This window comes from Anolis sagrei, chromosome 6 (genome assembly GCF_037176765.1).
Source record: "Anolis sagrei isolate rAnoSag1 chromosome 6, rAnoSag1.mat, whole genome shotgun sequence".
In the NCBI taxonomy this organism is placed as follows: domain Eukaryota; kingdom Metazoa; phylum Chordata; class Lepidosauria; order Squamata; family Dactyloidae; genus Anolis; species Anolis sagrei.
Genome location: NC_090026.1, coordinates 23,952,835 through 23,966,257, shown reverse-complemented (window position 1 = coordinate 23,966,257; position 13,423 = coordinate 23,952,835). Strand labels below are relative to the sequence as shown.

The window sequence follows — 13,423 nt, the reverse complement described above, 5'->3', positions numbered from 1 at the left end:
TCCTTTCACACTACAGTTACATCACTGTGATTCTACTGAAACTACTTGGGCAACTTCCAGTGGAATCCCTGGGTTTGCAGTTTAGGGTTAGGTATTTACAAATCACAGCAAAAGAGATAAACAGATAAACAAAAGGGAAAGGACCAGTCATTTTATCACATTGGAGCAATGAAATGTTTGGCTAAGCAGTGCTCCATTTTTCAATGAAACCGATGATTTCCCTATCTTCATCACACAGTTAAATGTATCCATGCAACTCAGTAGTATTCATCATACTTTTAGTTTATTTGTCATCACATTATATTTACGACTTCACTGATTGCCTTAACTATATAACTCTACCACAACTGTCCTGGTAAGCGTTCTCAGTTGTGTGAAGTGTGGTGGCTCTGTTCAAAAGTGGCAACACATCCTTTCAAGACCATCTGAACAATGTATGCTGCAGCCCTCCAGAATAGCTCAAAATGTCAATGCGCAGAGGTTTAAATCCCAATATGCATCAACTTTGTTTCAAATAAGCCTATGGCCTCTAATGTATAGGCTGATTCTAAACTTTCAAAGCTTCACTCAGCTTTTGTGGCAGAGACTTGTTTGCAAGTACCTTTTTCTGTTCTTTTCACAAAAATTGGAATGCGTATGGTATAATAATTTCAGTGTTGGACTTGGGCTCTGGGAAGTCCCTGCTCAGCCATGGAAACCATTTAGTGATCTTGAAAAAGTAGAAAATTGCAAGCCTGCTCTAGATAAATCTTACCAAGAAATCCCTATGATAGATTCACTCAAATTTGTTTTGTAAAGTAATTAATTCTGGTTATTCCTTACGGTGATTTTAAAAATGATTACTTGTTGTATTGTTCAAGATTTATTTTTTTATTACTGTTTTGTGACCTCTCATTATTTGTTTTAGATATTTTTGTTGTTTTCCAAAACAAATGGGAAGTAATGCAACTCTTTAATTGCCTTACTTATTTGATGAAGGGGATAAGAGAATGGCACAAAATTCATGTCAAAATGTCTTTGAAGATAAAAAAAAAAAACCAAGAGGAACATTTGACTTGTGATATCAATAAAGTGGTTTCATTCTCACTCTTTGGTGTTATTTTAGAAATATAACTTCTCCACATTTTCCCCAAAAAGTCACTCATTACAGATACCTATATTACTTCTGTGTTTTTAATTACTGTACAGCTAATTGACAATTATGCTGGGAAAAGTGGAAGGCAAAAGGAAAAGGGGCCGACCAAGGGCAAGATGGATGGATGGCATCCTTGAAGTGACTGGACTGACCTTGAGGGAGCTGGGGGTGGTAACGGCCGACAGGGAGCTCTGGCGTGGGCTGGTCCATGAGGTCACGAAGAGTCGGAGACGACTGAACGAATGAACAACAACAACAGCAGCTAATTAAATTACTTTTTGAGATTACAGTAGAGTCTCGCTTATCCAACCTTCGCTCATCCAACGTTTTGGTATTATCCAACGCAGTCTGCCTTCCATCCAGATCCACAGCTGTTTCAATACATTGCGATGTTTGGGTGCTAAATTCATAAATACAGTAATTACTACATAACGTTACCATGTATTGAACTGCTTTTTCTGTCGATTTGTTGTAAAACATGATGTTTTGGTTCTTAATTTGTAAAATAATAATGTACTTTGACATTTACTAGCCTTTTCCTTAATCCCTCCTTATTATCCAACATTTTCGCTTATCCAACGTTCTGCCAGCCCATTTATGTTGGATAAGCAAGACTCTACTTGAAGTGCATTCATGCAGTAACTATCTCTATGCCAACATGAAACAGTGGTGAAAGCATTGGAGACTCTAGAGACCAAAGTTCATTTGACCATTACACTCTTTAGCTAGTATTGCACCACCTGACATCCTCCAGGAAGTAGTAACCAATAGTGGAAGGACCAAGGCAGTGACTTCCCCGGCCCATGCCCTGTTCAGATATCAGCCAGCATTCCAATGACTTAAATAAAGAAATAGTTTTCTAAGATCTACAGAGAGTCTAAAATAGGCAGGCTGATACCACATGAGGGACTCCCTCCTGGGCACACAAAAAACTGGGCAACTTGGAAGGTGCTGAACAGACTACGCTCTGGCACCATGAGATGCAGAGCCAACCTTAAGAAATGGGGCTACAAAGTGAAATCCATGATATGCGAGTGTGGAGAAGAGTGTGTGCATGTGGCAGCCTGAGCCCTGCCACATGCACAATGCAGGACCTTCTTATAGTAACACCAGAGGCACTCCAAGTGGCCAGCTACTGGTCAAAGGACATTTAATAAAATGCCAGCTTTGCAAACTTTGTGGAAGGCTTTGTTTTGCTTTGTTTTTTTTTTAAAAAAAAACTACAGTACAACTGTCTGGTTTGCTCCTGATACGATAAATAAATAAAATAACTTGGCCATGAAAACCTACTTAGTGGCTTTGGGTAAGCCACAATCTCTCAGCTTCAGATGAAGACAAAGGCAAATCTCCACTGAACAAATATTAGCAATAAAACTCTCTGATAGCCTTAACATCATGGAAACAACTTGAATGCACACAATAAAAATGATTTCTTTTGACTTGAGGCACCATCTGCTGGTCCATCTGGAAGTTGCTACGAAAAGAAGGCACAACAGGGATGTGAATAATTCTTACCAGTTTTCATGAATAAACTAAGACACCTCATCAAGAAAATAATCAATTGATACTTTCACATTTGGTGACTTTTTGTGAAAAGTTTAATTAACACAAGAAAACCACTTCAGTGGGAAAAGTTCACATTTCAAAATACAATGTTTTATGGGAAGGAAAGTTTGCTTTTCCATAAAAGAGAAAGTTTTTTTTTTCATAAACATTTGCAAAAATTCCCAAAGTGTAATCACTGACAAACACATTACAACTCATGTAATGCTGCCTAGTATAATGAGAGCCTCTTAAATTTTTGCGGGCAATGACGTAAGGAAAGATTTCCATCGAAACTGGGGCTCTAGAAGCACTTGCCATTACTGGCTGCACACAATGACTTGAAGATATATGCAACACCTAACAACACCACTCATCACAGAAGAGAATGAATCCACTTCATAGAATCACAGAATCATAGAATCCTAGAGTTGGAAGAGACCTCATGGCCCATCCAGTCCAACCCCCTGCCAAGAAGCAGGAATATTGCGTTCAAATCACCCCTGACAGATGGTCATCCAGCCTCTGTTTAAAAGCTTCCAAAGAAGGAGCCTCCACCACACTCCGGGGCAGAGAGTTCCACTGCTGAACAGCTCTCACAGTCAGGAAGTTCTTCCTCATGTTCAGATGGAATCTCCTTTCTTGTAGTTTGAAGCCATTGTTCTGTGTCCTAGTCTCCAGGGAAGCAGAAAACAAGCTTGCGCCCTCCTCCCTGTGACTTCCTCTCACATATTTATACATGGCTATCATATCTCCTCTCAGCCTTCTCTTCTTCAGGCTAAACATGCTTCAAATCCGGTTGCTGCCGCCTGAAGAATTCTGGGGTTTATAGTTTAGGGAAGAACCTTTAACAGCCTCAATAAACTACAAACCCCAGAATTCTGCAGGAGGCAGAAACCAGATTAAAGTGGATTCATTCTCTTCTGTAATAAAGTAGTATGTTATGATCAATTGTCAGCTGTGTATATTAGTGAAAATGTCACACAAAATATGCAGATTTGGTGAGGGGATGCAAATGTTCATAATCGAGATAGCACGGCAAAAGTCCTTCAGAAGGTGACCAAGCTTTCACATCCAGGTGTCAAATGCCAAAAGTGGTCCCTTTTTGGAAAATACAGAGGCTCAACCAACTTTCTTATGAAGGCAGGGTGAGTCACACAAGAGTGTTGCTCAGGATCAACAGAAGGGGCAAAAGGAAGAATGTAGCACAACTGGCATGACTCCAGGGGGCTGCGTTCTGTGCCACAGTATCCTGAATCCAATCCATGAAAGAGGAGGTGCGTGTGTAGACACCAGGTTGAAAGGGGTTCCCACATCCAGCCCCAAAACTTGTTATTCCAGCCAAGAACCATGTGTTATCCAGTTTGCAAGATAAGGGTCCCCCTGAGTCACCCTAAAAGGGGAAAGAGAACAGGGACATAACGAAAGATGGAATTAAAAGCAACATTGCAGACCATTTTTTTTACTACACAGTGTAATCAACAGAGTATACAATACAGGGTGTAAAACATAATGCAAAAGATAAAATAGAATGTGTCTGTATATATTATTGAGAAACTAGTAGAAGCCTAAACCTGGGCAAAATGCCTATTCAAATATTAAAAAGCTAAGAGATGAGAACACTTGGGTATCTATCAACACTGCTGGGGAGGTTGTGGGTTGGATTTTGGGTGGGTGGTGAGCTTAAAATGCATTTTTATTGTCTTTATTGTATTTTAACTTTATATCCACACAATGATATTTAATTGTTTTTGATTTATTTATTTTGTTTTAGATTTGTATTAGATTGGGTGGATGTTGGCCACCTTGAATCTCTATCAGGAGAAAGGTGAGATATAAACAAAGTTAATTCTAATGCTAATGCCCATCCTCATCATCACCAAGAAGATGTAGTGGCTGATAAAACTCGAATGGTGGGCAAACATTCTGTACTGCAAGTGTCAGCATATCTTCAGATCTTGGTTCTGACTGGATATCATACACAAGAGATGGCATATGAAATCAATTCCTTTGATTGTATTTCTTTTGATTGGATAGTTGAGAGTTACAGAGAGAATAAAATGAATTCAGATAAACTTAGCAAGTATACTGCCTGTCGTAGAACAACATTCCTAACAGTTATGCTGTTCTTCTTAGCTAATAAACTGCCCAGACATACTGAAAGATAAAATACATAGAAAGAATCTAAGGTAAAGGTAATTTTTTCCCCTGACATTAAGTATAGTCGTGTCTATCTCCATTTCTAAACTGAACAGCTGACGTTGCCCATAGACGCCTCCAAGGTCATGTGGCAGGAATGACTGCATGGAGTGCCATTACCTTCCTGCCAAAGTGGTACCTATTAATCTACTCACATTTGCATGTTTTCAATCTGCTAGGTTGGTAGAAGCTGGGGATAACAGCGGGGGCTCACCCCACTTCCTGGATTCAAACTGGCAACTTTTTGGTCAGCAAGTTCAGCAACTCAGCGCTTTAACCCACTGTGCCACCAGAGGCTATAGGCTAGGCATCTAGGTTCTGCTAAAATAAATACACACCCCATGATGGCTGCAAAGGATCATTGTTAAATCCTAAAAGCAGTGGATGCTTTTAGGATTTAACAATGATAAAGCAGATTAGCCATGGATGCCTGTGTGTTCATAAATGCCTGTTTAGCTATGTATAGCTACTAAAAAAGACATATATATATAATGAATAAGGAGTGAAACTATATTGTTTAGGATAGTAACACACCCCTCTGTATTAATGACTAATAATACAACTTGCCATATCATAGGTAAGAAAATAATTAGATGCGTACCTGACAACTGTCCTTCTTTCCTTCGGGATCCCCAGCACAAATCATGTCTTTATAAATCAAGGTGTAGTTCTCTGGAACAGCAAATGGGCTTGATTGATTCTGGAATTTTTCATTACACTCCTCAATATCTACAATCTGTATCTCAGTCTCCTGCAGTGTGCGAGCTACAAGTTCCTGTCCTGGCAGAAGAAAAGAAAAAGAAAACAGAGATAGGGCACAGATTTATTTTCTGTCGAAACATGAATTGGTTGTTTACCCCCTATTGACTCTCCAAAAATCAGAAAAACTAATTCTGTGAGAATATGCTGTTATCTCTAAGTTTGGAAACAATACCGTTTGGAACTCCACTACCCAGCATTGAGTGCCTATGCTGAGCAGGGGGGTTGTGGCTTATAGTCCAAAATGTAACCTTTCCTAGCTCTAGATCATAGTTATTTTGTTTGGAATACAACTTGTGATAGTTGGACAAGTTCTGAAGCAAGCATCATCCCTCAGAAATGTTATTTCATGACATGGAATCAACATGTTTTGTTATTTAAAGTATAAAAGAGAAATATCATTGAACCATAAGGTTATCAAGGAGTGCTGGTAGTGAAAGCTAATTCAAATTAGTTCAAGTTACTTTTTAGGATTACAACTTCAAGAATCCCAAATTCAGCATAGACATGCTGAGAGTTATATCAAAACCTAATTTTTCCAAACTCTGTTCTCTTCCTTCTGGCACTTAGAGCACCGAAAGCACAACACTTTTCATGAATTACAAAAACGAATTTTTGCTACCTTCAATGAAGACTCCCCAGCCGGTAGTAGAGCAGGTCATCCCTGAAGAAAAACGGTCAGAGTCTGAAGAATTTGGAAGGCAGATTGGCATTATTGTTTGGGAAAACTGAACAGGCTCTTCCAGCTTCATCAGGGCAATGTCAGCACTAAGACCGGATCCAGCATAATACGGGTGCACTATGATTTGGCTGACGGAGGCTGAGACCATACTGGGAAATGGTCTGGGAAGTTCATATTCTCCTAGATTTGCTTTGTACTCAGCTGGATTCAGTGGCCTGCAAGAAACAAGGAAGAAGAAGCATCTAACCCACTGTCAGGACCAGAGTTCAAATCCTTGACCAGGATTTGGCAGGAAATTTTGGAAAAGAACTGGTGTACTGAATGTAGCTGTGTGGCAGCACACTTGGCATTTGACATATCTTGACAATAGCACTAATCATGATGGGCGTCTTGTTTTACCATCACCTGAATGTTTGCTGAACAAATGTTATCTCAGTGACAGATGTATATTATAAAATTATTGAGTTGGAAGAGACCTCGAGGGCAATCCAGTCCAACCCACTGCCAAGAAGCAGGAAAATTGCATTCATGTCACTGAAATGCAAAGATACAGAATGGGGGATGCCTGGCTTGACAGCAGTATGTGTGGAAAAGACCTTGGAGTCCTTGTGGACAAGTTAAACATGAACCAACAATGTGATGTGGCGGCTAAAAAAGCCAATAGGATTTGGGCCTGCGTAAATAAGAGTATCTAGATCCAGGGAAGTTATGCTACCCCTCTATTCTGCCTTGATCAGACCACACCTGGAATCACACTGTGTCCAATTCTTGGCACTGCAATTGAAGGGAGATGTTGACAAGCTGAAATGTGTCTAGAGGAGGGTGAATAAAATGATCAAGGGTCTGGAGAACAAGCCCTATGAGGAGTGGCATGTTTAGCCTGCAGAAGAGAAGGCTGAAAGGAGACATGATGATGGCCATGTATAAATATGTGAGGGGAAGTCATAGAGAAGAGGGAGCAAGTATGTTTTCTGCTGCTCTGGAGACCAGGACGCGGAACAATGGTTCAAACTACAAGAAAGGAGATTCTACCTGAACATGAGGAAGAACTTCCTAACTGTGAGAGCTGTTCAGCAGTGGAACTCTCTGCCCCAGAGTGTGGTGGAGGCTTCTTCTTTGTAGGCTTTTAAGCAGAGGCTGGATGGCCATCTGTCAGGGGTGTTTTGAATGCAATTTTCCTGCTTCTTGGCAAGGGGTTGGACTGGATGGCCACAAGGTCTCTTCCTACTCTATGATTCTATGATTCTATGTGTGGACAACCATGGGATGCTAGGGGCCTACATTAGTCTCCAAGGAGAACTTGGAAGGCCACGGACGCTCATGTCGCTAAATGCTTTGTATGGATATGGGACAATTTGCCATGTTTGTAGCCCCCTGAATCATTCTAGGCCACAGAGAGACTTTTTAAATAAATAAATAAATAAAAACAAGAGGCAGTGTTTTCCTGTCCCTAATAAAGACATGTCCTGGGACATCTGAGACCAAAAACATGAGGAAAGTACCCCGTATGGCCCCAGAGAACATCAAGGACATTTGCTGGCAAACTAATGTTGAAAGTGCAAACAAAACAAAATGCACCCAGCCAACATAGCAAACATTATTATGTGTCTGGGGAATGACTGAGGTCAACTCAAGAAAGGCGAGAAGAGAAATAATATTAGCACCAAGAAAACAGTATGAATCAGCAGAAACTTGAAAGAAATGCCAGTTTGTGTAGGTGGAGTGTGAGAACAAAGAGATGGATAATACCTTGTTGTTACTTGCTTCTCAGCTTCAAGGAAACTCAAGGAATGGACAGTGTTTTTGCATTCATACATCCTTAAATGTTTCCGTAAATTATTTTGGGTAGAAGCATAAATAGGTTTGTCATGCAAAAAAGTGTACTATTTTGGGGCTGGAGGAATTTTTGTGCAAAGAGGATGTTTGTACACAAAAATATAAATTCTGCTTGAATATCTACTTGTGTTTTTAAAGCAAAAACACCTTTTCCAAGGCATTTTTTGTGCAAAGCCACTAATTTTGCACATAAGCAGGGACTACGCTGACTAAGGCTAAAGGGAGTTCCCAACGCAGTGGACTAGGAGGAAGATATCACTTTGTAAATTTAAAATGTAAATCAGATCATGTCAGGTCACTATTGACTTAATTGTTGCGGAGGTGGTCAAAGCAGTGTGTGTGTTAATAATATGCTCTTTTCTACTTACCCATCAAAGCAATGAGCAGCGGTTACCACCCACTGGTTTGAAATCAAGCTCCCACCACATAAATGTTCTCTGTTTTTCCGCAGGCTAACTTGCCACGGCCATGCCCCTACTTTGGCTTTACTGCCCCCAATGATCCGAGCAGAGGCCACTTGGGGCTGGCCACAGACTGCAAAAGAATTGGGTGAAGTATAAGAAACATGGGACAGAGCAGAGGTAATATTAGGAAACATCAGCTTTGGTATAGTAAAGTCAAGAAAATCCGGGTCACATATGTTTCACCTAGATATTTTTTATCTTCACAGGAATAATAATAATAATAATAATAATAATAATAATAATAACGCACTTTATTTATATTCTGCTCTATCTCCCCAATGGGACACAGAATGGATTACAGAATACATTTTATGGCAAACCCTCAAGGCCGTTATACAATTAACAACAAAGAAAGAAAGGACATAGAGGCAAGGCTTCCCTCTTTTTCATTCTGGCATCTGGAGACTGTGCTCAACTCAGCCATGGAGAGGTGCTGTTGTTCCAATTTTCCGCACCGAATAACCTGTTGTCCATAGACACCTTTTTCCTGATCTAATTGCCAACATGTCTTCAGGGGCAACTTTTACATCCCCACTAAAGCAATATCTATTTATCTACTCACATTGCTGTTTTCGAACTGCTAGGTGAGCAGAAGCTAGGGCTGCCGGCAGGAGCTCACCTCACCTGCAGTTTGAACTGCCAGCCTTCCTGTTGGCAAGATTTTCTGTAGCTGGTGGTTTAACCCGCTGTGCTAACCACGGCACCCAGGATTTTTGTGAGTTTTGTGCATGCATATAAAATGCAAGATTGTGCATTTTCTCTGTAGGACTAGGAAGAAGCCCCAGAAAGGGACTGCAAAAGAATAAAGGTGATCAATCAGCACCAATGTTGAATCACTTGTCAGACAGATAGGTAGATAGACTACAGTGTTTATGTTCCATTTAAAAATGTCCTTAGATGGGCAGACAAGTTCCATTGTTCACATTCTAGTTCTACCTGTATTTGGAACAGACTGGGTGTATTTTTGGCATGCAGTTTTAAAAAATACCTAGAATTCCTGAACTAATCTAAATGTTGTGATAGTGCCATTTTAAATCAGAGTGCTTTTTGATTTGTTTGCAAAAAGTTGAATCCACACAACACATAGGTTACCAAGATAAATCAGAGCAACTGTGATAATGAATTGACAGAGGAAAAGGGTAGTGTTTCAGAGGGTTTCAGAGGGGTTGCCAAAACAGAAAACAGATATTTCTGATGGTCTTAGGAACCCCTTTGGCAGAGAAGGCTGAAGATCTCTCCCCCTGTCCTTCTCTTTCTTTTTGGAAACAAGCAGCAAATCCTCTCACCAAAAGCCCTCCTCTGCTGTGATTGGCCAGCCTCTCAGCCAAAGGGAGAGCTGCTTCTGAGACTCCAAACAGGGAGGGGAGAGCAGGTGTGCTCAGCGCATGGCAGCATGGTGCACATGTGCAGGTGAGAGAGAGCATGTGAAGCTGGAGGGAGGATCATGCTAGCGAGTCCCTTAAAGACAGGGCCTGTGGTGGTACAGCTGTACCAGAAGCTCCCACTTTATTTGCCTTGTATTAAGTGTTTGCTTGCAGCCCAAGGCTTGGGATTCTGCAGAAGGGTGGCTGGCTTCCTGTTAAAGTTTGCAGTTATAGGGCAGGCCCCCTGTCCATCATCATTAACTTTGGTTCCGCCCCTGTTCAGGACAATTGTGAAGGGAAGGGAGCCATTTTCAGTCAGTCTCAGCAAGGGAAGTCAATGTACAGGACGTGTACAGACTTTCTCCTGTACAAAGGCTTCAACCCTTAAGACCTCCCGGGGGAGAACAGTCTTTAGAGCATCTAAAGATTCCCAAAGATTTGCAGGGAAACAGCCTTACAGCCCCGAGGAATTTCAGAGGGAATAACAGCTTTAAACATCCAGAACCCCACCTAAGTGACTACAGGCCTAGTGGTAGGTCCACTCGGTTTTGAGACGCAGTTCAGCCTGGTAGTGGATCCACATCAGTTAGGTTTAGGATCACAGTTATTCTGGGAGAAGTTTGGAAAGGGATTTTCCTTTAGAGTAAAGTAACAGTTAGAAGCCACCAGTTGCACAAAAGCCTGGAAGTATTTGTCTAACCTTTTGAAGACAAAGGAAGTTTCTGTTCATTGTTCACCAATAAAGACTTTATTATATTTCACAAGCCCTCTGAAGACTGTTTGTGGTGAAAATCCTGAGAACTTCTCTTCGGGCCCCCTGGCTTCCCGCTGGGCTAAAGTTGCACGTCCTGTTTTAAAAGCAATTCATTTCAAGCCCAGCGTGCGATAGAACAAGGCCAATTTTATCATGTGGGGTTCAGAATGCTCTTTGATTGTACGTGAACTATAGATCCCAGCAACTACAACTCACAAATGTCAAGGTCTATTTGTAGTTCCATTTTGATGAAGTTGAGAATGTTCTTTAACTATAGGTTAACTAGAAATCCCAGCATATACAACTCTCAAATTACAAAATCAGCAACACCCCCCCACACACACACACACACACACACACACCACGAGTATTCAAATTTGGGCGTATCGAGTATTTATGCCAAATTTGGTACAGTGAATTAAAATATATCCTGCATATCAGATATTTGCATTACCATTCATAACAGTAGCAAAATTGCAGTAGCAACAAAAATAATGTTATGGTTGGGGGTTGCCACAACATGAGGAACTGTATTAAAGGGTTGCGGCATTAGGAAGGTTGAGAAACACTGACATACAGAAACGAGTGCACTGGTGCTGGGACATATAACTAAAGTGCAATTTGGAACAGATACAAGAATCTATTATGTATGTGGCATTACTCAATGCATAGATTTGTACATATAACAGAAACTTGTTTTGAAATTACTGCCTGGCTAGGATTCACAAACAAATTTGAACTCACAAGAGGGATCAATTCAAAACCTTAGCCTCTTCTACAGTTGATTGAAACCAACATGGTCACATTCACAGAGGGATTGTGTAAGATGTAGTGTGTATTTTTTTTAACTTTTCCTATCTCTAATCAAAACATGCAATGTTTTGATGAGGTGGAGTTTTGTGTGAGAGAGATAGTTGTTATGCACTCAGTACCCTGGCTGACAGACAGACAGATTGGTAGATGATAACAGGAGTAGGAATGGTAATAGCATCCCTGCCTTTTCCCAGAGTTAGGACCCAAGATATCTTGCAAAATAACCAAATGGGAATCAGACAAAAATAGCATTTTCCCCATAAATCCTCTTTGGAATCAGGTCCCATACTGTGGGGTTGCCTGTCCTTTGCCAAGAAACCTTTCTCACCTGTTTGAGCAGAACTATTTTCAGCACCTACAAGAGAAAGAGAGATGGAAGTCAAGGAATGGCACGTGCAACTGTGCATTTCTGCCTTACTCTCAAACAACTGACCACATTCTATCAACAAGCACATAAATGCCAAATAAAGTAATTGTGTGCCTCTTTCTGAGCAGTATCCAATTTAGGCAGATCACTGAAACCAACAAAGACTCACCCAAAAATTTCTCCGCAAGCACCATAATAGATCTGTCTGAAGAGTGACCACAAACGAAACTCCAATCTCACTAGCATTATATCCAGAAACAAAAGAACAGTTACTCAACCCTCCCATGATACATACAGAGGCAGAAACCATTTCATTCCAGGCTATGAATTTCTCATGAAGCTTCTTCTACCACACAAGAAAGACCAGAAAATCTGCACAGAATGGCCCTGAAAGGAGGAAACAATATTTTCCCAACTCTGTCATATGAACACATCTTAACTACACTTACACTACATCTTTACTATACTATACTGGCCCACTGCCAGGATTCCTGTCTGTACTCAATATAGAGAAATACCATATTTGTGGCTATTATGGATTCCATAGAATGATAATATGTACTGCCATAACATAATAACATTGGGAAAAATATTTTATAACACTTCTGAAGTAAGGAAAGAAAAAGAATCATTGTGACAACAGCTATCAAGTTGTAGTTCAAAAGCAATCACATTTTGGTATTCTGTTTCCAGTCTTTTCAAAGCAAAACTTTCTTATTTCCTGACAAAAATTACAACTGCCAAAAAGGTTTTCAGGGCAGAAAATAGGAACAACAACAAAAAAAAGAAATGGTTCCCAGAGGGTTATCGAGATCAGAGCTTTCCAAACATTTCATGTTGGTGAGACACTTTTGAGACATGCATCATTTTGTGACATAGTAATTGAGTTTTACTAGCAAACTGGAGGTGAAGCCAACCCCTTATAAGAAATATAGACAAATACATAAATAGTATATGGGTACACAATACATCTCATGAAATTTTTCATTTATTTGTTCTAAAATATATGATTTCTTGCTTATTTCACACAGGTTTCTTGTTCCAGTCACATAATACATCTACACACAATTTGGAAAGCTCTGTTCTAGATCAAGGGAGAATTGAAGGTCTTCCAGCAGCCTCCAGATGCTGCTGGACTACAATTCCCAGAGTTCATCACTAGTGGCAATGCTGGCTAGGGCTGCTGAATCTTACAGTTCAACACAATCCACACAATTTCAAACTTCTAGATTATCTTCAGTCACACATATACACACTCTACTTTTCTGCCTTTAAAAAAATATGGTGTTTACAAACAAGTTGCTCTTCTTTGCACACACTCACCCACTCAAGTGGCTCACCTCTCATCAATAGGAGAAACAGCACAATCGGAGCAAAAAAGAAAGTCAGCATAGTCCCGGCTGCCCTGAATTAATCTACCCTGATGCCAGCTGACTTGGAAAGCAAAAAAAGAGAATGCTGGCTTCCTTGATATGGCAAGACACTGTTTGGCACTGGCAGGACTGATA

The 13,423-nt window shown here is 40.5% G+C and overlaps 1 protein-coding gene across 1 annotated transcript; it reads right to left on the bottom strand.

Annotated features, from left to right (window-relative positions):
* Window positions 1-2,775: 2,775 nt before the first annotated feature.
* Window positions 2,776-13,423, bottom strand: LOC132778002 (serine protease 27-like). The gene is made up of 6 exons (XM_060780589.2): window positions 13,256-13,423; window positions 11,877-11,903; window positions 8,522-8,687; window positions 6,258-6,532; window positions 5,478-5,656; window positions 2,776-4,070 (listed from the first exon to the last, which is right to left on the bottom strand). Exons 1-6 carry the CDS (start codon window positions 13,305-13,307, stop codon window positions 3,831-3,833), a joined length of 939 nt encoding a protein of 312 aa, XP_060636572.2. The 5' UTR covers window positions 13,308-13,423; the 3' UTR covers window positions 2,776-3,830.